Source organism: Ammospiza nelsoni, chromosome 3 (genome assembly GCF_027579445.1).
Source record: "Ammospiza nelsoni isolate bAmmNel1 chromosome 3, bAmmNel1.pri, whole genome shotgun sequence".
In the NCBI taxonomy this organism is placed as follows: Eukaryota; Metazoa; Chordata; class Aves; order Passeriformes; family Passerellidae; genus Ammospiza; species Ammospiza nelsoni.
The window spans coordinates 101,153,648-101,180,645 of record NC_080635.1 but is presented as its reverse complement, the minus strand read 5'-3'; the positions used below and the strand labels follow the sequence as shown (position 1 = coordinate 101,180,645).

Here is a 26,998-nt window from a genome sequence, read left to right as displayed (position 1 = left end):
AGCTCAACGATTGTTTTATAATGTAACACAATTTAAATTCATAGAAGTTTGCTTAATGTTTTATTCATGAGGGTTTCACTGTGTTTACACTAACATACGGAATTATGCATCTCATATTTGAGGAAAGTAGTTTTAAATTTTGATTTAAAAAAAAACCAGAAGATTCAGCTTAGTGTCATGGCTCAGACACTAATCACAGACCTATCAGAGTTGTATTGGACTCAGTACTGCATAAAAGAGGATTGCTCCAGAGAAATCTGAAGTGAGACAAAAGGGGGAGAGGATGGAAGAAGCAGCCGACACACGGACAAAGGATGGGAGAAGGAACCCACACAGAAGCAGGTGGAGAGTCCTGAAGGAACCACAGCCTGTGGAGAACCCATGCTTTTAAGCATTTTTGTTTTCCTGAAGGGCTGCATCCCATGGGAGAAAGCCATGCCAGGGCAGGGGGATCCTGAGCAGGCAGGGGCTGTGGAGAGGAGCTGTTCTGGGCCTGTCACAGCTGCCCCTGCTGCCCTGGGCGAGGTGTGGGGTCAAGGGGCACAGTGCAGCTGAGGAGAGAGGGAAGCAATGGCCTTGGTTGTCTCTGCTCCTCACCACCTGAATCTAATTGCCAGTAAATTACATTTATTTCCCTCACATGGAGTGTTTCACTTGCAGTGGTAATTGTTTATCAGTCTCCCTGTCTTTATCTGTGTGGGAATTTGGCCCTTATGTTGGGGTGGGTTATCTGTGGCTGTTCAGGTATTTTGTGGTGATGCTTGTAGTTCTGCTACAATCTGCGGTTGGATACTGGAGAGAAGGAGGCTCAGCACTCCGGTTCCAGCTCACACAGCCATGTTAGCTTTTGTGTTTCCTGGGCTCTTTCTCTGGAACAGCTCCCTGATAAATTCAAGATGTAAGGATCCTAGATACTGAAAAACTTGACTCTGACTGGGATGCCTCCCAGTGGTGTTTGAATCAAATGGATCGAATCTTTGTCGTTTTACCTTAATTCAGAAAATGCTTTGTCCTAAAGTTTTAGTGGTCTTTGAAAAACATATTTTAAAGCTGTAAACTGATGCTTGAGACTGTGTAAATATTCCTGCTGTGTGAGTACTTTTGTGGTGTGTTGAAGAGTTTATTTTACAAAGACTTGTAATTATCTGTGCTAGCATAACTGAGCCATAGGTTTATCATACTTGTTTTTAAATACTGCCCTTTTTTTGCCTAGCAATTGCAGTAATAACTTGGCTGGTCTCTAAATTACTGCAGAAAAGTTGCTTTTGTGAGAACTCTTTGTCAGAACATCATATAACATCTTACTGTTTGCAAATTAAAATAGAACCTAGAAATAGCACTAATTGGCACCATAAGAAATTGATTCCAATATTAATACATACAATCCTGATAGAGCATTTTTCTTATTAATTTAATACCAGCACTTTTTTACTTTGAATTACTATCTTTTGTAATCTAAAAAAATGTCTACAAATAAAATTTCTGGGTTTTGAGGACTTGCTGCAAAAGGAGGACCTCACTGGTGTTTTCTAATTTTGTACATTTTTTCCTGATTCTGTTCCTGATTTGGCATGTAATCTTTTAAACAGTTGGAGATGGGAATCAAATAAGTTGCATTACTAATATTTGTAATGATTTGTCTTTTAAAATGAAATATTAGTCATTTTAAGATTCTATTTTGGTTGACTTATACTATAGTTACAAAAACCCTCCTAATTCAGAGAGGTATCAGTATACATAGAACCATCTGTAAAACATTTTCTTCCTGAAACACTTATATTTTTAAGCAGTGGAGCAGAAGGCTTTATGTGGTGGCATTAATGCTGAGAAAGTATGATTGATGATGGTCTTGTCACTTGAAATTCATTTCAGGTGTTGTGTTCCCACTGTTAACTTAAAGTAATTCACTGTAACATAAATGGATGATTTTTGCACATACAAGGTTAGTAAGGAAATAACTTAGGCAGTGTAAGGTAAAATGTGATTACAGTGACTTTCAGGCAAAGTTTGCAGTGAGAATTTTGCAGAGAAGCAGCTGCCCTTGGTTTCTGAGTATTACAAGGTCATGGTCTAAGGCACAGGTCAGCTGAATAGAATGGTGATATTTGGAGTGGGAGAAGTGATCTTCAGGGATATTATTTAGAGTGTGTGTCAAGAGAAGACTGAAGCTTGTATGTGGACTCATTACTGGACTTTCCTTTGTGGCTTTTTTTTTGGCTGTTGTCCCATTGCTATTTTTTGAAATGCATCCTTCAATGTTTTATCTCCTCTACTTATTGAAGTACATGTGTTGCTTCTAGAGACCACATAGATTGCTATCATAAAGTAATTATAAATAATGTTAGGAGGCTAAATTAAATTTGACTGTATTCAGTATTTTTTCTCTCTATTTCTTCTTTTGTCTTCTTGCATCTTTCATACAGAGTGTAAGAGTTTGTTAAGTAGAAAATTTGCAGCATAAACAATTGCTGTGGTCTCTACATAGTCCTGTCTGGTTTGGTGTGTATGAAAATTCTTCAATCTTCAAATCCACATCGATATTTCATGACAGTCAAGCTAACAAAACAAGATTGCAGTATTTGAAGCATGTGGAAGGCTTGCCTAAGTTAGTTGTTTCCCAAATTTCAGAAAAAATTTGGAATTGAATATATTAGTTGCAAGTGCAATTTTATTTCTATGTTGTGTGGTAGTATGATAACCTGAAAACTCATCAGTGAATGTGGCACTGTTAAATGTCATTTATTAATATGCTGGTAACAGTAATTTGTGAATGATGCACTTTAGTCAGTGAGAAGGAACTGCATTGGCACATGCAGTTGGTGAGTAAACGAAAGTCTGTATCTCAGGTTGACACTGTGCTACAAATTTGCATTTTTCCTGATTATTTTCTGTGTGGCCTGTGACCCACAGCCATTGGTATGTGGTAACTGTAGCAGTATCTGTCTGGTGTTAATTTCATCCACTGTGCTTTGGCTTAGCAAGTTTATGGAGCAGGCAAAAAGAAATGGGTTGAATCACTAAAAATTGTGATGACTACCTCTCCAATTACATGATTTTTTTTCACATATTTTGCAATAAAATATGGAGAATGGCTGTTCTCCTTAGTAAAGTGTTAGGCTGTCCTAACACACATGATGTCCATGTACATTGCACATGTGACATTTACATGTTCATTGCCATTCCTACTAATGATAAAGGTTGGCTGACCTTTGGGGAAGGGCTAAATTTTAAATCATTTTTTCAGTCAGAAGGAAAAATTGGAAATGACTGTCAGTAGATCAAAATTAGACTTGAAATAAATTGAGCACCTGGTAGTCATCTCAGGTCTTGGCAGATTAACTTAGAGAATCTTTTTAGAGGTTGGAGCACTCCTTAAAGCAGAGAGTGTCAGAATAAAGTATGCACAAGATTTATCTCAGCAATGCCTTTGCCAAGATGTGTTTAAAAGAAATTCTACTATAAACTAATTTTAAAAAGCCCCACTAATTTTACTGATTACACAACTCAAGTGTTTTGAACTCTTTTAAGAAAAAAGTAGCAATATGCTTTTTGAACTTACTGAATATTTATTTTCAGACATTAAATATAGATGAAGTGAGTATTTTTAGAAATACTTGTCACTGTCATTGTTATTGCAGCTAATTTCTGGGTGGCCTCATTGTATGACTTTCTATTTTACTGCAGTTTCCCAAAGGATATTTTATCTGTTAATGAATTGCTTCTTCAGTTAATTGCTAATTTGCATACCTGTGCTATAGAGGAAGTGGACTTTTTTATACTTTTTATAAATGAAGATTATTTTTCAGAGTAACTTTTTCCTAATAGTAGGAAAGTAGGGAGTGTTTCAGAGGCTGTATATTTGAACAGAATTTTTACAACAGAAAATATTCCTGAAACATGATTTATTTAGGCTGCAAGCATGAGCTAGAATTGTTAAACTTGGCTCTGTAGCATTGGAATCCTGCCCCTCTCCCTTCCCAGCTGTGGCTTCATTTTGCACTCTGGCCTGAAAAGCAGCAGGTCCCTGCCTGGATAATGCCTTGTCCCCAGGAAAGCACCAGGTGCCTCTGCGCTGCCCGTGCTCTGCTGCCAGGCTCCTCCTGGATCATCACTTTGCCTCTAGTGGCCATTGTTCACCTGCCTCGGGGGTGTCCCGCTGTATCCCTGCGGGTTTGGACTGCAGGGATGTTTTAAAGTAGGGTAATCATTGATTTGGGGCTTCTTTTGAGTGGATTTCCCTTTGGATTATTCCATAGATCCTACATGAGTTGTGTTCATTTGGTAGTGTCAACAAACATAAATGTTTTCTGTCATCTCGTTGGTCTGATGATATCTGTCTGAGGGAGGAGACAGCAAAGTACTATAATATAGATTGGATTTTGGAAGGTGATGATGTATTTAAAAGTCTCCAGTTCTATGTGAAAATTTGTAAAATCTTGCATGTGCTCTGTAGATTTTTGAGGGATGCTGAATTCGCTGTCCAGTGTCGGATTGTAGGAATGCAGAAAATAAGGTGAAGTATCAGGGAAAACCAGTCCAATGAAGATACTCAGTTCCAATTTACATGTAGCTTGTGAAAGATCGTTTTGGCTGGAATTTTTTTTCTGTATTTATGTAAACAAATTCCTTTTCATGTAAATACTAGTATTTACTAGTATGTTTAATTTAAATAATCTGTATTCATGAACAAATATCAGAAAGCAAAGGTCTTTTTATTACCATCTGTTGCAAGTTAAGCAAAATGACTTGGTTTATTAATGACTGCAGCCTTTGTTATGTATATACACATTAAAAAAAAGGATTAAATTTGGATGTACTGCTTAGAGCTTTAAGTAACAGAAAAACCAATGCATTTTCCCTGTTTTTTTGTAGCTCTGATGGCAAAGTGAGGTGAAGGTTGTTCTCTTACCAGATTTCTTAATCCCAAACATTATTTATGTTTCTTTTTACTCCATCCTTTTGATTTATTGACAGTAAAAATAAAATTTCAAAATGTGGAAATCCCAACACACTGCCCTCCACCTTCTCTCTTTAAAACTGAAGCGTGAATCAGGAGAATCTTCTTCGGGGATGGTGGAAATGTAGAATTACTTTTTTTCAAAGTGAGAAGAATGCCACCAGTTGTCAGAGTAAATGAATAAAACTATTAATCACTTCTTACTCAAGATGACAGGCTTTTAAAGTAATTTTTGGAGGAGTTGAGTTTCCCAGGCAGTATTGTAGAATGCTAGGCATGTGACACCCCTTGTTGACAGAAAGCAAATACTTGTTTTTAAATAAAAGTTGATGATAGCTCATATTGCATGAGCAAGTAAATAAAAGAAATGTAATCGGAAAAATAAATGCTATGAATTAATTTAGCATATATTTAAATATAAAATCAGTCTCTTATTTGTCACAAACAATACATTTTGCTGTGTTAGACACTTTAATCTATAATTTCAAATGCAAATTACACTATTTCTTTTGAAACATGATTCTAAACTTCACTGAAATTCTTTCTCTAAATTGTTGCTACTGAACAAATATCTTGGGGTGAATCTGCTTTTAAATTTGGTATGATCTCTGATGTTACTGTCTAAGAAGCAAAAGGCTTTGGAGAGCAGGCATCTTGATGCCCACAGTTACCTTTTCTTTCTTCCCTGTCAGTGCTTTCATCACTTGTATTACAACTAGCCAGTTTTAGACTAACTAGTTTTAAATAGCAAATCCAGTTGGACTTTTGATCTTAAGTTATTTTAGGAGTAATGAAGAGGAGAGAGTAGTGGTTCATCTGATGATGTGCTTTTGCCAAAATTTAGGCTGGGGAATAATCCGTGGTTTTTGTCATTAGTGCCCTTTCTAGTGGAAAACTATTAGACTCTTCTATTAATCTATGTATTTTTTTATGTTATAGGATAATTGCTGTTAGAGCCTGCAATAAGAACAGAGATGATTGAACTAATAATTAGAGAGGCAATAAAAAAAATTCCTCAAGCTACATGTTTTTCGAAGCAGCACCATGTTTAGGTCTGTGGCTTTGGGAATTTATAATGGCTCCAAGACAATGGGTAATTCTTATGAAATGAAGTCCACAACTTGGTGCTCGGCTCTTAAGAGAGTTGGATTTTTTCAGGCACAGATGTGGGATACTTGAATTCAGTTGGTGCAAGGAGAATACATAATACAGGGTGTGGGCATAAACCTGTGCTCTGCTGCTGAGGGGTTCAGCAGTAGATGTGGAGTAGTGGAGGATGAAAGCTCCTGTCCTGCTCGGTGCAGGGTGCTCTGCCAGCACTGCTGGCAAATCTGTGCAGAGGCTGTGTGAGGGTCATTGAGAGCTCTTCTTCAGGTGGGCAACCTTTCCCCAGGCATGAATGCTGTTACAAGCAGGAGAAGGATATGAGATATTTCAAAAAAAGAAATACATTTTATTTTCTTTCATGACATCCTTTGCCTTTGTGACAGTGTCTAGAAGCCATAGAGAATGTCTCAGGGAAATAAGCTGCTCTTGGTTTTGTGTGTTGGTTTTTTTTTTATTTCTAAGATGTGGCTCACCACAGAAACATAATACTCTGTATAGCAAATGGTAACATGCTCTCATCGGATAAGTGATTACTCTTAGCTCAGGATTAATTCTTCAACTCTTTTCCTTATGTGTTTTTTTTCTGAATGTTGGGTAGCACTATTGAAATCTAAGTCAGTGTCACCAAGATTTTCACTGGTCACTGATGTGTGTTCCTTCAGCCTCTTAAATAGCATAGCAAAAGCAACCACAATGGGATTATGTTATGCTGTGGCTTAAACTTTTAGTACAAGTGTTGCAGTTTGGATTGAGTGTAGCTCACATCTAAGCAGACAGGAGTTTCAGTGTATGCCAGCAAAGAGCCCTGGCAGCAGAGAAGGTCAGCAGTACCTTGGGTGGTATTGACAGAAGTGTGGCAGGTGGGTAGAGAGAGCTGATTCCCCCTTTCCCTTACACTTAATAGACCACATCTAGAATATTATGTCTAGTTTGGGGGCTTGCAGTACAAGATGTTGATAAACTGGGGCAAGTTTTGTAAAATTCTGCCCTCTGTGTTTTCTACCTGTCTTTACTGCCAAAGTTGAACCTACTGCTTACCAGATTTTCAGCTCTTTTCTGGAAGAGCTGTTCTCCAGTGAGTTGACCATCATCCTGTGTAGGGGACTTCTCAGTTGTGCTTGGTGAATTTTAATCACAATTAGTCACCTGAATTTCTCCTGCAGCCAAGGAATATGGTTGGCACAACACAAGCCCAGGCAACACATGCAGTGCAGAACAGTCCAGGCTTGGCTTACTCAGGTTTACTGTGAACAGAATCCTTAGCTGCTTGCATTTTACAGTGAGCTGGTTAGCATCACTCCAGCCTTCCAACAGCTTTTCAGCCATCTAATTTAACCTAGATTATAAAGTTGCAGCTTAAATACAGGGATCCATTATCAAAAGTCCTGTCAAAGCCAAGGCAAATGAGATCCACTGTTCCTTACTCACAGATGTACTTGTTTTTGTGACAGAAGGCAACCATGCTGGTTAAAAACAAATTCATTGTGAGTGCATTTCAAGAATTGTAAGCACTGTGACTTTCCCAGGGTCTTGAGTGAGTCTGCCTGGCCTGTTTTTCCCCACTCATCCTTACTGCTCCATCAGAAGCTGGATGGAGGACTTGCCCTTAAGTCATTGGGAGCCTCTCCTGATGAGAGTGGCCTTCCAGCAAAGGTGGAGAGTGGTTCATAACTTGGTCTCTCAGTACCCCCAGGTACATCCTGTCAGGTTTCACAGACTTGGCATTAGAGAACATTTCTTGGTAGATCACTTACTGAATCCTTTTTGACTGCTTGGTAGTTCTTTGCTTCCTTAAATAATCTTTATAAGGTGTAAATGTCTGGAAATTTATCATAAAGATATGTGAAAAATGTGAAGGTTAGAATTGCTTTCAACTTGCATGTCTCTAATTTGTGGCATTACTCTTAGAAGCTAAAATACTTAAGATCTAATTGTTTTTTGTTTACTTTTGGAAATTTGAAAAGTCAATATGCAATACTCCTTTTCTTTGTTTACTATGTCCTGTCACTTAGCAAACATAATTAAACTATGCACTTTAAATATTACATGGAAATGCTATAGCAATTAAATTTCAGTGGCTGCATAATTGGACGCAAAAGTTTCCTGTATTTGCAGGATTCAAAAGGCAGAGTGTGGGAATTTCAAAAAACTTTTTGGATGATTCTGTCTGTTTTCAAGTTAGATTGTTAGATTGCCTTCTGAAGTCTTTATTCAGCTTGTTAAAGTGAGCTCTGTGAATGTACTGTTTTCTGTGTTGGGCTGGAATTTATGGAAACTTTCAGAAAAGCAAGCCCAGGCAAAATACTAAAAATCAAATTCTTTGTATGAATTTTGTTTCCAGGCTGCTGTAGTTCCACAACTTAGATCACGTGTTCCAATTGGACATTGTACCCACCGAGTGTGGAGTTTGGAGTGGCTTCCTCAGTTGCATGTTTTGTGAGCTGACTCTTTATAAGCCTCGGCGGCAGCTTTAGTTCTGGTCGGCACACGGGTGATGGATGCGGTCTGGGAGCCTCTGCCTGTGAGCCCGCTGTGGCTGCGGCAGAGCCTGCCCGGGCGTTCTCCCCGCGTTCTCCCCGCGTTCTCCCGGCAGAGCAGGGAAGCGCCGCGGGGCTCGGCTTGGCTGCAGGTGCCGGGCGCGGCCGGCAGAGGGCGCGCTGGGGCGGCGCTCCCCGGGCCTCGGCGCATTCGTCACCTGCGGCTCCGTCTCTTACATCTGGGGCGTTCAAAGCTTGCAGTGTCCTAGGTAATGTTTCGTTTTGTCCGTGATGTTAGGACTATACAGGTTAATCTTGCAGTCATTGGACTTCATTTCATAAGACTTAGCATCAGCTAAACGAAATATCTGGCCATAAATAAGCAATTATATTTTTCTTGTTGATTATTGTTGAGACTGCTTGCCATTGATTTCTATGGTCAATTCCTTGTTCTTATTTTCTTTTCCTTGTTCTTATTTTCTTTTGTTTTAGTTAATTTTCTTCCTGATGCCATAGTTTTTTTACTAAATGGACATATGTTCCTTTTTTAATAATCTATATTAAAAGCTTTTTGTCATCTTTAAAAGATGAGTGGTTCTTTCTCTCTGAATATTTTTTTACCAACTAGTGTTGATCCTGAAAAATAATGCTATTTTGGATTTACCATTTACTAATGGATTTACCAAAAAAGCAGAAAAGTGTTACTACTTAACTACTGGCTACTCGTTTGTTTCAAAAACTGCTTCTGTTTGCCTGTCTTTTCAGCTTTCTGAGGTCATTGCTTGAGCATTTTCCCTCAAGTCCTCTATAACCTGAAATACTGCAGATGTATAATCATCAGAGGACAGCTGGCTGTAAAAGTCATCCTCTGTTCAGAGCATTGTTTTTCACCTCAATGTGATGGTTATATTCATCACACCTAACCTTAATATGACTAGTATTCTAGTTTAAGATCTCTGTGTTTGATCTTTTCTTGCAAATATTGTGTATTGGATCTCCATAGATGGCATTTTACCAGCTGGATATTTAGAGCATTGTCCTGCATTCAATATTGTAAGAAGAGCACAGTCTGTTCCTGGTACTCTGGAGCCACAGTGGCACAGGGGTTCAGTCACAGATTTTTGTTCTTGTCAGCTATGAAATTGTGTATCTGATTCCTTGTAGAAAAGAAATATTCCAGGTTTTAGCTAATATCTTAAGCTTATGTCTAAAACTTTTCAAGGAGGGGATGTAGCATCTTACAATCTTATTTCTCCCAGACTTGTATTCTTGTTGACTTCTCTTCATTGTCAAATCTAGCTTATGTTGAGTTGTGTGTTCCCTGCCTGGCACCAAATCCAATTCTTCAGCAAGCTTAAAAAAACCAACCCACAATTCTACTATAGGCTGCAATAAAGCATACAAGCAAACCATGTTATTTATTCTTTGTAAAGCCACAGCCTTAAAAAATGGTTATGCTAGGTGGCAACTGTGCAGCTTACTGCAGAGGTAACAGAATTAGTGACATGTGGCTCTATTACCTTGCACAGCATATCTGTGTTATGCCAAGCTATGACTGAGAAGTAGATGAAAGTAACGACATAGTACCATGCTAACATGATGATTTTATCCTTAGGACTTGTGGTGGTATTTCTAGTAAAAGCTCTGTGTGTTCAGCACATGTGGAGGCATGTACATTCTGAAAATGATTCTACATAATACAGATTTTCTGCATGTGAACTTTAATATAGCACAAACATGGTTCAGATTTGCTTCTACTTCAGCTCATGTCTACCTGATTTATATGGCAATATAAATTTAGGTTGTCTCACAAATCAGGAACAAGCTGAAACCCTGTTACTGTCTATGTTCTAGCTGGTAAACCAATGAAGAAATAGAGGCTTGAGTAAAAAAAATATCAGTTTGAAATGCTGCTGCAGTTGTCTGCTCTTGCAGCAAGATAAAGCAATAAAGTAGCTTTGAGAAATATTTGACACATTTTCTGACATAATTTGTCTGTAAGCAGTGATTCCTATATAGCTCAGTTTTGCTGTTTTCCTCCTGTAACAACATTTCCTGCTGCAGTTTGCAATGTCTTTCTCAAAATGGAGAAAGATAAAACTAATAAGAGGCATAGTACTTCCTGAGTAGTAGAGATCTGACTTTATAAATCCTAATCCTGTTAGTGATACCTTCACAATAAAAATTGTTTTCTGTGTTTTCCTGGACTTGCCATTTTAAGCCTTGTTTGTGAAGTTTCAGTCAGAGTAGCAGTGCTGTGTACACTTGTGTACTGTGTTGAATTTAAAATATAGTTTAATCAACTCTTATGATCTGGTTATGCAGCATTAAATTAGTAGACCCCACAAGTATTTAGAAACAGGCATCTGTTTAAAAAAACACAGCTGAATATACTTTGAGCACTTGTAAAGATTTATTTCATGCCTCTTGCTGATCATGGACCCATGAAACTGCAGATCTGTAATAAAGAGCAGTGCCAGGTATACTTACTTACTTACTTACTTGCTTTTCTTTTTAAAAAGATTTTATTTATCTGCAAGATGAAGTAAAAGATCTTTGGTATATGAAGTGATTCTAAACTAACCTTAAAGCTACACTATGAGTTAAAACAGGTATTCTAAGTTTCTCAACCTAGTCCTAGTAAATTATATTTTTCTTACAAAAAAATTTAATTGCTATTTGTTGATGTATCTTGCAGTGAACTTAAATGCTTGTAATGACTAACAAACAGAGTTTTAATATATATGCATATATATACACAAATATAATATTTTTATTCTTGTGTTTTATTATTTAAAACTTGAATCAAAACAATATGTAATAATGTAATTTTAGGAAAATAAAACAGACCTATCAGTTTTGTCACTGAATTTAGTACACTGTTAATTAAAATAGAAGATATGTGTAACTGCTGTGGTCAGACAGTCATTATGGAGAAGACATATTCACTTAGTGTTTCAGTATTGAAGTTCTGGAGGTGTCATTCCTTAAGCAAGATTTGCCTCATTATTGAACCAAGGTGAATTGTGAGAAGGGTTTATGTTTTTGTTGGCTTGTTTTACCTTTTCATGTTACCCATTGGTCCTGAGTATTTTTCTCAGAAAAGGTGAGGATTTACTCAGTCTTTGTTATATCAACTAAGTCATTAAAAATTCTTAACACATAAGGAGGATTAAATCCAAACAGACTATTTCAAGCAACCATTCCACCCTAGTTCATTCTGTGAACTTAAAATTTATGGGGTTTTGATAGGGATTCCTGGGGGGGTTTTTTGTGCATAATAGACTGTTATGTAAAGCTCTTTTTTTCTTGAGTGGAGGGGTTTTTGTTTGGTTGGTTTTCTGGTGGGTGTGTTTAAGTGTACTTGGTTGACCATTAGGACTGTATGAAAAATATAGTTTTGCGTTTTTATTAAAAACACATAATCTTGACAGAATCTTGTTTCTGATTATTTGGTGATATGCAAAAATTAAGCATGCTATTTTAAACATCTTTGCTGTGTTTTGATTCAAAAAATACTTGATGTTTTTAGGATTTGAAATGTAGTATTTGAATCAAGCAACGATGTTTTATGGAGATTTTATTGGTTTTTATTTTAAATTTTGTGGCATCTAGACTTGACTGTTCAGCCTTGTATAACTTGTGTTCTATCACCCGTTTCTACCCAGAAGCCCTGATGGAATTCTGTGAGTTTCTTTGTGTGTTGCTTTTGATCTCTGATCTCTTTTGGTCTCTTTGATGCTTGTTTGGTGCAAGGCTGGCACATCTTGCTATCCAGTTGTATTTCCATAGTGGTAATATTCTTGAAAAATATTGATCTGGCCATGGTAGCTTCACACTGTTGAAAAGTGCTTTAGCAATGGTCAGCTCAAGAGCAAGGCAAATGCTCCCACGCAATATCACTTTGTGCTGTAGATAAATGGGGCCTAGTTTGGTGAAAACTGTGATCTTTATCTAAGTTTCAGACTGTCTCAGGCATACAAAATTATATAGTTCATATACTCATTGCATTCTTCATCTGGAGTACTTTATAGATATAACATTCAGTGAAGAACAACTGAAGTGGCAGGAGATGTCAGAGACAGAGCTGAAGTGGCTCTTTCTGAAAATAAGAGGTATTTGGCCCTACTTGGCAGAAAACAACTTCTTGCCAGGTATTACAGAAGGGCCAGTCATCTTTAATACTGCTTCACTGGTAGTAAATTTTCTGTACTTTTTGTTCATGTATAGATTATATAATTGAAAAATAGAGTAAAAGATAAATTATTGGCTAATTAAAACAAAAAAATACAGTTGAAAAATCTGCATGAAAATGTAGTATGTCTTTTAGAGCATACTGTTAAGAACATTGCAATCTCTTAAAACACTGCACTCTGGTTTTGATTTAGTCTCTTCATTTTCCTTTTTCCATATACTTGGTAGGGCTGGGTAATGAAATTGGGAATGCAGGAGTGAAACTGAGCTTGGGAAGAAGGGTCACAGCAAGGTTGCATTTTGGATTTTTGTCATTGTTTCCCACCACCCAAATCTATTTTTATAGATATCAATGCATGAGTATTTCCCCAGGTTGAGTCTGTTTTGCCCATAATGGAAATTGATAAGTAATCCATGGACTTATAGATGTATTTTCTCCCACCTTCCTGTTGAGGAGGGAAAGTGTGTGAATGCCTGGGTGGGAGTTAGGTGCTTAGCCAAGGTCTACCCACCACATGGTTCTATGACCAGCTCTCACATTCTTTGAAGAAAAGAGAGTTACATCAAACAAATCTCCTCTTGTCAAGCTGTGGCTGGTCCCATGGACTCTGAGCAGGGCACTCCCAGCCAGGTCAGGTCTTGGCTGGTGCCTTGGCTTCTGTGCATAGTGGTTCCTGTTTGGGCTCAGCCTTTCGCAGTGCTCAGTGTTCATGGGTGAGTCACCTCCTGCTTGCTGTTCAGGGTTATTATTTTTTATTTATTTGTTGCATTCTAATTTAGGCACTTGGCAAAAGCTGTCAGTGGCCTCCTTGGTGATGTTGTCTTTTTGATCTTGTCTATGTCTAAAGCCCATCTGCTGATGTTACCTGTAGTGCTGTCGCTGGTTTGCATTTTGGTCCAAGTGTAAGAATGCAAAGCTCTTATGAGTTCATCCATCCATTCTTCTTCTTGTCCCACCCTGACCTAAACCATTAGAATGAGGTAGATCTTGTTCTCTGGGCAAGCTTTACAGCAGTCATCTGACTGGTATCATCTAAAGAAGTAGAGCTGGACAAATGTAATCAAATTCCTGTCTTCTGAGTGACACTTCCAAGCACACTTGGACAAATACACTGTTGTTTCTGTCACTTCTTGAAGGCATTAGGAACGGAAGGTTTGAATAAAGGAAAATAAGGGTGGTTTGTTGCATGTGTTCTTCTATTTTCACTTAGTGAGTTGATCTTAAAGAAAAGAGATAATATTTTAGATAATTTCTCATTTAACTTTGCTTTCTAAAACAATATTCTGTATAGGCTGAGGAGTGAGTGTGATTGCTCTGGCATTTTGTGAGAATTGTTTTCTGCTTTTACCTAACCTCTTCCATTATCTCTTGCACATAGATGAAAACAATATGACTTTCCCAACCTTCATAACCTTATTGTCCCAGATAATTTTCCTCTTGCTTGAGTATTCTGTACAGGCTTAGTCATGGTAAAGTCACAAGTTGTATGAAAAGCTAATTTTCTTATGCAAAATGGACAGTGGGCTTTCACATCATTTTCAGTAGCCATTAGAGAAAGTGTTGTAAAAAGCAAAATTAAAGAAGTGCACAGGTTTGGAATCTGTGTTTTTATGGTCATGATGCAATATGGTGAGTGCTGTAGGAAGTATGCTCAGGACTTGTGAACACTGTTTCTAGAAATAAGAAAATAGCTAATGCGTGTATATGAAAAAAGTGTCACTCACTTCACCTGATCCCAGTTAGTGAGAGCTTTGGAGCCATTTTGGTGTCCAAGGGTTATGCTAAACCAATCTGGAAAAAAATTAGTAGGCTGACTCTCATTGGTAAGTGATGTTTTAATTTTTATTTGCTGTAGCTATGTTGGTAAACTACACAGAACATGACTGGTATGATATGTATTTGGATCTAGTAACTTCTAACTTTTAATTGTGTATAGACCTTACTTGTTTTATACTATATTTAACAATGACTTTGCTGAACTATGTAGAAAGTAGCTTTTTATCTATTTTATGTATGCTCTCTCTACATGGGTTATTTTCTGTTACGGGAGCGTGCTGCAAATAATTGTGAGCAGCTTAGAGATCCTTTAGGGCTTTATAATTACTCAGCAGCCATGGTGAAACAGATTTGATGCTAGCAGCAAGAGTCCTTGGCTAATATAAATACTTGAACTACTGATTACAGCCTCTGATCCTCTGCCAGTAGTAATTACATCCTCTATTTCTCCGCCCTGGGGGTGCTGAACTGGTGTGACTCAGGAGAAACCAAACTTCTGCAGTCTGTGGCCAATATCATTGTATATTTTCATGGCTCCCAATGGATCATAAAGTGTGGTTTGAAGAATGTTAGAGTGATACAAGAATACAAAGGATATTTGGTAACAGGTTTTGCTTAACAATATGTTCTTGCTTCAGAAAATGGATACCAGATATGTTCAAAGAGTAATGTTAGGAGAGTACATTCTTCATAAAAAACCTCTTTTTTAGTACTTCCTGTATTTGAAGGCATTACTTTAAAGTAGCTTACCTTACCTTCTGACATGCTCTTGCAGTATGTTTGGGTTGGTTTTCCTTTGCACATTCATCTGGCTTCAAACAACTTCTGTCTTTCAATCTGTACTTTTGGTTTCTGGACTCCACGGTCTTTGGTGCCCGTTGTTGTGTGTGTGGAGCTGTTGAGGTGGCCAGCAGTGCCTGCACAGTGTGTGTGTGTGAGGAGTACATGGTCAGGGGCTGGGAAGGAGAACATCCCCGGGGCTTGAAGCCATCAGCTTCACTTCAGCAGCTTTCTGTGTGCCCTTCTGCTCCGAAATCTGCTCCGAAAGGCACTGAGCCACAGGCCTTCATGAGGGTCAAACGCAGGTCCCACTTCCATAGTTTAGTTCTAAGGCAGCAATATTTCTGTTTTATAAATAAGCAGCTGTTTTGAAGGCTTGGTTTTCTGCTTTGTGAAATTTACTTCTGGGGGGAAGTGTTCTTGTGTCAGAGTGTATTTCTTTATTCAGAACATTTGTAATAATTGTAAATGCAAATAATAATTTAAAAAAAATTAGAGCATTGGATGTCATTGGAGTTGATAGTAGTTTTCCTTGATACAAGTGTCTTTTTCTGTTTTTGAAAGAAAAGACTTAAACATTAACTCTTACTCATGTCTGAGGAGTTGTTACTGGCAATTGAGAGTTGAGATGAAGTAAAATGTTGGAAAATGTTGATAAGGAGGCTCAGATTAATGCTGGGTTTTAGCTGTTTGAAATATGAGTGCCTGTTATGTTTTTAGCTCTACTCACTGAAGATAAGAATGTAATCACTGGTACTTGAACATATGGGAAACTGGGGCTTAAAACCCTGTCAAAGGCTGGCAAGATTTGATTTTGCTTCTTAATAACAGATAATCAATATTTTAAAATATGCACAAATGAGCAAAAGTGGTCCAAATACTTTTTTGCTTTTAAAAGATGGATATTTTCCCAAGTTTTAGCAACAAAGCAATTAATTTTCAAGCAGTGCTGCATATTGAGAGAATGAAACAGTTTAAATTCAAATGCTGCCTTCTGAGTTTTGAAAGTAAGAGATTGGTGTCATGCAGGTTGTTGTAATAAAATCTTTCCTATGTTGTTTGTTTCTAAAGATGAGGTATGGAATTCCTAACGATTATTTAAACTTATTTGAAATTGTATTGTAAATTTGTCAAGGGAAAAAAGTAATTATTTATGGAGATTTGAGAAGCTCATTAAACACAGAAAAATGCTTTACAATAGTATCCTTTTTCCCTAGATTTTAGTGTCTCTATCTTATTGTTTAAGGACTGAATTAAGAGCACAGCCTTGATAAGAGCCAACTTCAGGAAGTACTCCTGGTCTTTAGGAACAAGTGATTTTAAAGATCTTTTGTTAATAATTTTTCCTTTAAGGAAATCTAAGAGTAAAACGGGTTTGTTTCCAAAGAAAAAAAAATCCCTTCATTTCATCCTCCTGGAAAAAGACTTGACAATCTTGTTCGAATTTGTTAGTAAAATCATGACTAATTTTTAAAAATTCCCTACAATGCAGATGAAAATGTGGACTTTGGAGGCTGCTTAGAGAATGGAAACTGTTACATGCAAAACAGGAAGGCTTAGGAGTTCAGAAATACTTGGTACTGTATTATGGGCTGTATTATGTATTTGATTTTCAGCAGGTTACCCAGGGAGATTGCAGAGTCCCCATCCTTGGAGATAATGAAACCCTGCCTGGACAGTCCAGGTCAAACAGCCGTAGATGCCCTGCTCAGTCTGGGGGCTGGGACCAGATGCTCTTCAGAGGTGCATTCAAACCTCAGCCACATTGTGAATCCCAGCTGGTGAAAACCAAATGCACGATACATAATGCAGACAGTCTTTTGTGGTGTTCAGATGGGATCTCCTGTGTTTCAGTTTGCTGTCCACATTTCATCTTGTCCTGTCACTGGTAACCCATGGGAAAAGCCTGGCTCTTTTGCACCCTCCATTCAGGCATTTATATGCATTGGTGGATTCCTCCAGAGCCTTCTTTCCTCCATGCTGAACAGTTCCAGCTCTCCCAGCCTTTCCTCACAGCAGATGTTCCAGTCCCTCCATCTGTGTGGCCCTGTGCTGGTCTTTCTCTGGTATGTCCATCTCTCTGTTAGAGGGGAGCCTAGAACTTGGACACATAATTGATTCCCAGTAGTAAAATCCTATTGCTAATAAAATCTAAATATCTCTTCTGAAGCTCTGTAATAAAACTGATTTATAGTATCTGATTTTTATGTAGTAGCAGACATTTATTTCCTGTAGTGCACGGGGCTTTAGTGATGGGGTTTGTAAAGATAAAACATGTAAGATTTTTTAACTGAAGGTTTTTATGAAGGCCTACATTGATGAAGTCCTGTAGTAGTAATGATGACTATGGAAAATGAGCTTTTAATCAAGTATTTTGGATGGGTATGTAGAGAGTTGTTTCTTCTCTTTTTGACAATACAGTCTTCAGCATCAGAGAGCTTTTGCTAGCATGGTTGTTCTTAAGGCAGTTTTGGAGCACAGTGCTGGACTGATGAGGTCTGTGATGGGAAACACCTGCCATGGTTTGTGACAGTGACTTTGAGGGTCTTTAAATAATAATCTTTCATATGTTCTAACCAATTGCTTCCTATGTGATACTGGCTAGTACCTTCTACCAAGAAGAGATTTTATGATGATTTTGGCTTTCTTAATTTCCTTCTCACGAATGAAGTGCAAGGGGCAGGGTGTATGTGTGAAACTTGAAAATCATAACATTAACACCCTGGGGAAATCACTGCTGTCTGAGTTACCTTCTCCCACATCAGTAATGCTCCATGGATGCAAGTTAATTAAAGCATCATTGTATAGCTGGACTGAGGAATACATTCCAGGTTACTTTAGAGTATTGGTATCACCATTTAGTCTGTGAATCTGGGAGAAGGACTGGGAAAGCAACAAACTGTTCATAAATTATGCCAGAAGAAGAAACAAAAAATCTGCAGGCAGCCAAAGAATAGTAAACAGTAATGAAGAGATGAAGAACTGTTTGCATGAATCAGAAGTTCATGGTGAAATAAAATGAAATAATAAAAGAAACGATCTCATTTTCCATGCTTGCTGTGAAGGCGAGTGTTCCAGGACACTGTTTATTTGGTTTGAAAATAACTGGGTATCTGGAAGTTGATGCTAAAAAAGGACTCAGGACTAAATTAAAAGTTGAGAAAACTCTCTGTAAAGGCCGAGTCAGTGGTGAAACAGTTGATAAAATCACTGAAGAACGTTCACAACTGTGGAGAGCAGCATTATTTAACAGAAGATCTGGAGTTTGCTGACAAGGTAGCTTCTTAAATGTCTTCTTCAGTCTACATATAATTAAAGCCTGAAACACACTATGCACTATTGTAAGAAAGGTGGAATCAATAACTTATTTTGGGGGCAAAATATCTAATGAGCATCTTCATAACTGTCAACTTCAGCTTTATTTTAATATGCAAAAAAGTACAAGAGATGAGTTCATTTGCATGCTGTCACCCTCAAATGCAAGTGAAATGGTTATATGCAGAAGTAATAATGCTGCAAAACCCAGCAACAGCTCATTTGGCAATTAAACAAGGTTTAATGATTGAAAAATTTTGCTTTAAAGACTAAATATCAAACTCTTATCCAGGTGTTATTTACATCTCAGTGTGAATATGAAAGCCTAGACATTTGCAAATGGGAAAAAGAAATCAATTACTTTCAGAAGCAAGTGCCTCAGGAAAACATTAATTATTATTCTGAGTGCATTTGACAAATGCTGAGCTGAAATTAGTGGACTTCAGTTTCTTCAGAGTTCTTAAAGCATTAGGTAAATATCTAGGACATGCTAGCAAGGACGTTTTTCACAACTCTTAATTTCTTTCTTCTCTTATGGAAAATTTTTCATTTGACAGCTTGAATTAACTGGCAAAATGAAAAGAATACATAATATATATAATATTTATAATTTAGAATATATATTTTACAACGTAATTTATATTTTATTATACTTGTGTATAGGTTTTAAGTGTTTAGATACAGCATCTAAGCAACATTGATAACAACTGTGCCCTGCCTGTTAGAGTCCAAAAAGAAAATGAGAGTGCTAATAATATAACTTTAATTCTTTTGTTTGTTTGTTTTTTAAAAAAGTTAGTTGCTGCCTTTGTTTTGCTTTCCTTAAGCATAGAAGGCCACTTAGCATTGTGTGTTATTTTCTTTTGGCTAGCTTGTGTTACTGTGAACAGGGGGGTGTGTGTGTGAGGAATTTTATATAATCAAATAACAAAACAAAAGCAAACCCACCAAACCAATTTCAGCCTTATACTGACACTCATATCATCCACTAGGGATTCAAGAGGGAAATTTTTTCCTGTTCTTTAGAAATGTCAGAATTGTTACATTTGTACTAGAAGCCAAGTAATGCTAGTCTATATTATTTCCTTCCTTTCATAAATCTGGTGGTACTAGATGGAAATAATCTAAATGCTTTATGTATTAAATTATATTGACCAATTAAAAATAAAAGTTTCATAATGTTGAAAGCATTTTTTTTCATAGTTTTGTTAATTTTGAAGAATGTTATTTGCTGTTATATAGGTTGTGTGTTGTGGAATAGATGTAACATGAATTGTTTGGTGTAGCTTTTATTGAGCATATTTCTGTGTAAGTGCTGCTGAAATAACTTTTAATAGCTGAAGAAGCCTTGGCAAAAATTACTTACTAATTTTGTACAGTGCTTGAGATTTGTAAGATGCTGTGAAAGGTTAAACCCCAACTTTTTTCAAAAGAAAATTGATCAGTGTTAAAATGTCAACTGTCTAGGTACAGCAGCTTACTGGCATGCAAACACTGCCCTCTCATTCCAGGTTCCCCAGCTGCATAGCATTTGCATTGTGACATTTTCTAACAACATTAGCACCATAGCTGATGTTTCAACATCAGTCAGTTTCTGTTGGTATGAGACAGCCTGCCCCTCAGTTGTGTGTTGAAGGTGTTTCTCTGGAGCATAATTAACTTGAATTCTTGGGTTCTGGCAATGTCTGCATCTCATGACTTCTTACTGCAAAATCATACAAACCAGGTAATATAATTCTGAAATGTCTTTTAAAAAATAAAGTAATATTTATATAGTAAATAAATAAATTAAATAAAAAAATAAACCAAAGTAATATTAAGGTTTTTCTCAGAAGTACAAAACCTTTCTAGACATTGAGTCTGAAATTTAATCTAAAGCAAGTATTTTGGTGCCTGGTGCATTAAAATGCCTTACTGGAGAATTCATATGCTTTAATACTGCATTTTAGAGAATAGACAGCTAAAATTCAGATTTTGTTTTAAAATTTTAGAGTTTCTATTCATCAACAATGCTTCTAATCAGAGAGAAATGATTAAGTCTTTTGTGACTATTACTTCTGGATTATTTAGGCTGAATTCTAGAATAAAATGTACATGAAAACTATATTGCTGCTGAAGGCAGATTGCAGTGGGAAGAGATTTTACATGAATGATTTATGTTTCAAATGTCATTGTATGGTAGAGTTTCCATTTTTGTAAAAGGCATGGCCTTATATATGGACTCATGGACTCTGTGTAAGTGGAACTGATACTTAAAGGCCAGTTATTTATTATAATCTTGCTGGATATTTGCAGAATTCATGTTCAAGACCAGGTTATATGGGGCTCTGGTCTAGTGAAAGCTGTCACTGCCCATGACAGGGAGTTTGGAGCTAGATGAGCTTTAAGACCCCTTCCAGTCCAAACTGTCCTGTGATTCTGTGTTGATCCCATAAATATGTAAAGAGTACTCTGAGATGTATGTAGTGTATTTATAACAATATAATGAATGTTATGACACAGTCTTTAAGTAAGTAGAACTAAAATGCTTCTACAGCATTATTTTTAACCTGCTCCATATCTTAAAATGGGAATGAAGAGAGGAAAGCTTCCCTAGGCATTTGTAGCATCTCCTGAAGATTGTTTTTTTCTTTTGATCAAATGTATACTTCAGAAGGATAGCTAATCTAGATAAACTAGGGTTAAGGACAAAATCTGTAATTAAGGTAAAAACTTTCACAGAAAGCATCTTACTGTCTTCTTTTGTTTCTCAGTCACTCCCAGCGAAGGAAGAACTGGGATCTGTAATTCTGACTTTCAGATATGGCATGGCTACAGTATACTCAGTAAAAAAAAAACATAAATTGTTTGGTTACATAAAATTTGATATTCTGTTAGATTGGTTACATTTAGAAAACGTCTTAAAATGCTGGCCAAACAGATCTTTGAATAAAGTTTATCTAGTACTGATGAGTTAGTTGGAACAAGGGTAGTGCCTGTTATAAATAGCTGTCGCTAAAGGCAGTCTCTGTTTCAAAAAGTTCAAGAGGAGGACCTGAATAGGTAAAGTAGTGCTGCATTAGTAGGGCATAAGTAATTTTATTTCATTCCACTAAAGATAACTTCTAATTGTATACCATTCCTTTAGATGAGTTACTGCTGCCAGGTACTACTGTGATGTCGTATTTTACTCATGTCTTAGTTTCCATTTTTATGGAAAGAAGCTTCTACTTTCTTTTCCTGTTTCACTTTGCTACTGTGCAGGCCCATACTCAGCTGGGTGATGCATTTAATGGAAACAAATAGCCCATAGTGCCTTTGCTGGGCACGCATAGGTCAGGCAGTGAGTTGGGCACAGGCCCTGCAGACAGACCTTGACAAATTAGAGGGCTGGGTGGTCACCAACCATGAAATTTTAACAAGGGAAAGGGCCAGGTTCTGCACCTGGGATGGGGCATAGGCTGGGGATGAGAGGCTGGAGAGCAGCTCTGTGGAATGGGACTTGGAGGTCCTGGATGATGGAAGGTCAGATCTGAGCCAGCAGTGCCCTGGCAGCCACAAGGGCCAACCCTGTCCTGGGGACATCAGACCCAGCATTGGCAGCCAGGCAGGGCAGGGGATTGTCCCTCTCTGCTCTGGGCTGGGATGGCCTCACCTCCAGTGCTGGGGGCAGTTTTGGGTGCCACAATATAAGAAACACCTCTAGAAACACATTAAGCTGTTAGGGTCCAAAGGAGGCCACAAGGATGGCAAACGGCCTTGAGGGGAAGCTGTGTGAGGAGCAGCTGAGGTCTCTTGGTCTGTTCAGCCTGGAGGAGACTGAGCAAGACCTCACTGCAGTCTTCAGCATCCTCATAAGGGCAAGTGGAGGGGCAGATGCTGATCTCTTCAGTCTTGTGACCAGTGACATGACTGGATTGAGGTAAAAACAGTTTATTAAATGAAAAAGGAAACCAAAACACCCCACAAGCAATGCTTGCCAGCCACAGACTGATGCCCAGCCAGGTCTTGAGCAATGGCAACTTTGGAAAAACCACCCCTCAGTCTTATTGCTGAATGTGAGGTTATGAGGTCACCAGCTCAGCTTAGCTCTGAGGTGTCTGAGCTCACTCTGCTCCCTTCTCTGATCATCCAGGCTTTGGGACTTGAATTGTATCAAGGCAGCAGTGTTTTATATTCTCTATAAATTAAACTGCTTCACCATGATCACAGTATGGAGCTATGCTTTTTACTTGACATGATTTTCATGTCTTTCATGTATCTAAAATGTCAAATGTCATGTTTTTGCTTTTCTTTCTCTGGTATGACTGTCTTTATGTTGAGTATCATATAGAGGTAGAAGCAAGGCCGTGCTTGCAGGAATTTGTCTAAATTTCATTTCAGAGTCATTGGAAAAAGTCTTCAAAATCTCAGTTTGGAATGTGTAATAGGGATCATCTTCTAGAAAACTGCTGTTGAAAAAGCTCATAAAATTCTTAGCAGTTTAAAACACCAGCAATTATTTTCCATGACTTTTGTCAAAGCTGCTTTTATTTACACTGTGGCTCTGTTAATAAAAAGATATGGTTATAAGAAGAAACTTTATACTTGAAAATATATATATATATATTTTTTTTTTTTATAATCCAGGCAAGTTGAAGGAAAATGTTCTCTCTCAATTAAAGTTGTTCAAATATTTTGGTGAGGTTTCCTCAGCTATGTTTAAGGAAAGCTGTCCTTAGTGGTAGATAGAAAAAAAGCAGCGTCATGAGGATCCCACATCTGCCTGAAATTAAACATTTGAAATAACTGGACTAAGTGTTTGTTCTAAGATTTGAAAAGTGTTAGATCTTATTTCCACTGATAATGTGAAAATAAGGTGGTCTGTAGAAAACATGACCTTGTCCAGGCACCATAATAGAGGAAAATGGGGAGTCATTTTGCTTCTGAGATGTGCAGATTCAGAAAAATATTGACCATGTGGATTCTCCTTTGACTGCAAGGGATTGTTTTTGCCCTTTAATGGCAGATCCTGAAACTGCCAAGCATAGGCTACCTTTCCCATATTCTTTCATTGAAATGTCAAGAAAAACCTTGGTTAAAGATCACTAGGTCTGGGTTCTGCCTCAATTACTGCAAGTCTCCTAAATTAGTTTTAAACCAGTGTTTCTGTTAATTGATAGTGCTTACACAGAAATGTAGTTTATTGTATATAAAACTTGGATATACAATAAACAATAAGTAATGTTGATACTTTTTCAGGTTTTGAATGTTACTCTTTTTTGCTACTTACATCATTGTCCAGTCAGACTTTAGTAAACATCCTGTCATAAATGCATGCTTTTTTTTCTGATGAAATGCAATATTTCAAGTACTGCATAGAAGAAAATACAGTATGCTTGTCCTATTTAAAATTATACCTATGTGTTTGTGTGGAAAATTTTCAAGAGAAATATAGGTTGGATATTAGGAAAAAGTTTTTCATGCAAAGAGTGATAAAGTACTGGAATTGTCCTCCCGGCGAGGTGATGGAGTCACCATCCCTGGATGTGTTTAGAAAAAGACTGGATGTGGCCCTTGGTGCCATGGTTTAGTTGAGGTGTTAGGGCATGGGTTGAACTCAATGATCTTGAAGGTCTCTTCCAACCTTGTGGCTCTGTGAGTGTGCACACAAACACTGTTTTCTGTATCTCTTAAGTTAATAATGGAGAAAGAAACATATTGTATTTCAGGCAGTTTTGCCTTTGTTCTGATAACTTTGGTTGGTGTTTAGAAGGCTTCCAAATTCTTTTCAGAAATAATTTGTTTGTGTTTAAAACAAAGTTAGAGAGTTACTTTACAAGAGATGTGAATATAGAGTACTTATATTGACCTTATTACTGCATAGTAGGAAAATGAGTTTTTTTTTTTAATTAAAAGAAACTTCTGAATAAATGCAGAGTTTACTGAAGTTTTAGTGTATCATATGCATCTCAGTCTAGTTCCATAAAGAAGGGAATGTGGATCATGCTGTATTTGCCAAGACAGCTGCCTTCTTTAAGAGGAGGGTGAATGTGTTGCTGGGTGTGCCAGGTTAATGTTTCCTGCAGCAGTCAGGTCGGATGAGTGCATTTGGCACACCTGGGGCTGAGAAGAGCCGTGTTGTGACTGTGACTGCTGCAGTCCAGGGCTCCCTGAGCAGCAGGAATGGCCCCTTCCTCCTTCCCTGCTGTCCCTGAGTTCAGGGGCTTCAGCCTCCCCTTGGCTGCTTCCAACCCCCTCTCATTCACTTGGTGCTGCAAGCTTGGGGTGCATGTTTCAAATTTGATCCCAGTCTGACTTCTGCCAGCAGCAAAAGTTGTGAAGTGGGTGTAACAAATGGGTGGTATTTCAGGAGTTAGATATTTCTAATTAGTATGCATAATAATTTAGTTAATTAATACTGCATGCTATTTTTGAGTTACCTGTAAAATACTTAAGACCTTGATGTTTATTTATACAATGTGAAATATCTTGAAATTTCTACTTTGTTCAGAGGTAGTTTTCAAAATACAGCCGAAGAATCATGGCAGCCACAGAACCCTGAAATGCATGTTTATGTTCAGTATTTTGAGTTAATGTATGTCAGAATTATCCAAAGAGCTATGTTTGTAGCTTTTATAGGTGAAGGTAGCCACCTTATATAGAGATACTAAGCAAATTTAATACATGCATTTTTCCAGTTATTTTAGTTAATGCACCAGTCAACTAATATTCTGTACTAGCGTGACATACAGATTGCTGGGTTTATTTTTGTGGAAAAGGTTGAATTTTTTAATTAGTCATATGAGCTAGAAGAAAAAAAATGTTTTAGAACAATCAAATTGTAAAACATGTTATGCCCATTTAAAATAAAAGAGTGTACACAGAGGCATGTTTATATAAAAGTCACACAGTGCTAAAAACTGTGTAAAATTGCTTTTATACAAATGTAAATTATATATAATATCACTTCATGATTTATATTTACATTGGTAGAAGTCTGTCTAGGCACAACATCACTTTTAATTCAAATATGTTGGGAAAAACATATTCCACTTTAAATGATGTCTTGCTATGTAATTCTAATAGCATTTTAATTTTAGACAAATGATTTTTCACTGTTTGTTAACTTGTAAATATTTCTGCTAGCTTCAGATTCTGGAAGGCTATGCTTAGTTATTTTTAATAGGAGAAATTACGTCTTACCCAATGTTGTATAAAGTTGTAAAAATGCAGTGTGACTTCCAACATAATTCCTGCCTGGTGCTATCAGATTTTTTAAGCTAATATTTTAAATTGTACTCATTTTTTCTTCCAGCTGACAGCACGATCACTACCTTCCATACAGTCCGATGAGAGACTTCAACCTCTGCTTAATCATCTCAGGTAGTATAAAGTGAAAGCATGACTACATTCCTTCATACAGATTAAAGTAATTGGTTTGGTAGAATGCCTTAGGTACAGGTTTTTTACAGACCTCATCTGTGTGATTGGCCTTGAAAAAAACCCCAAAAGTAATTCTTCAACTTAACAAAAGCTTTATAAATTACATGGAAAATAGTTTATAGAAGTAATGTTGGTTTTAAGTAACAAAAAATAGTTGTTGATTTTATAAAGGTTGATTTGATTTTTTTTTTTAAAAATAGCAAATGCAATGTTGTTAAGCTCCTTTTTGAACAAAAACAGATTCCAAATTACAGTGCTCAGAGCATGAGCCTTCCTTGTTGCTAATATTCTGTGCTCCCTGCTCTTTTTGGAAGATTTTGCTGTCACTGATGAATGGAGTACTAATTTGTTATTTTAATGGACTTAGGTAGATTGCTGAAAGTGCGAGCCATTAGAGTGAATCGTTTGCCTCCCTCTTAGTTGTGTGTATATATATGTATATAAGCTTTCTACTTTATTGGTAGGTAAAGAACTCTGGTCTCTTTCTTTTATATATATATATATATATATTTTTTTTTTTTTTTTTTTACTTTCCTTACTGTGGTCATATGCAGGAGGACAAGGTCCATACAATTAGAGGGAGCTGGTTTAGAATCATGGAATAATTTAGTTTGAAGTGAACTTCTGGAGATGATTTAATCAAGCCCGTGTTCAATGCAGATCTGGTTAGATCAGGTTTTTCTTTTTGTAGAATTTTTAATGTGTCTAAGAATAGAAATTTACTTAAATATGGGATGTCAGCAATGAAAGCAGTTTCTGAACACATACACCTTAGCATTAAGATTATTGAAATTATGTTGGATGTATTAGAAATGGAAGTGTTGAGGCTCCATCATGGCACCATTGCATGGGGACTTGGGATGCAGATCTAGTTTGCTGGATCCTGCTCCTTATTTTCTACAGTGCTCTACTGCTTGAGCTATCTGTTCCCAAACCCTAACATTTTATTTTGATTTTTAAAAGTCTCATAATTTTTGTTATATCAGA

The 26,998-nt window shown here is 37.2% G+C and overlaps 1 protein-coding gene across 2 annotated transcripts in view; it reads left to right on the top strand.

Moving 5' to 3' along the window:
* The window catches only part of PRIM2 (DNA primase subunit 2), a 90,665-nt gene that overhangs the window by 27,643 nt on the left and 36,024 nt on the right, over positions 1-26,998 (top strand). For both annotated transcript variants that reach the window (XM_059468587.1, XM_059468586.1), the window contains exon 7: positions 25,884-25,951. In XM_059468587.1, coding sequence (XP_059324570.1) covers positions 25,884-25,951 — 68 coding nt within the window. The remainder of the gene's footprint in view (positions 1-25,883; positions 25,952-26,998) is intronic.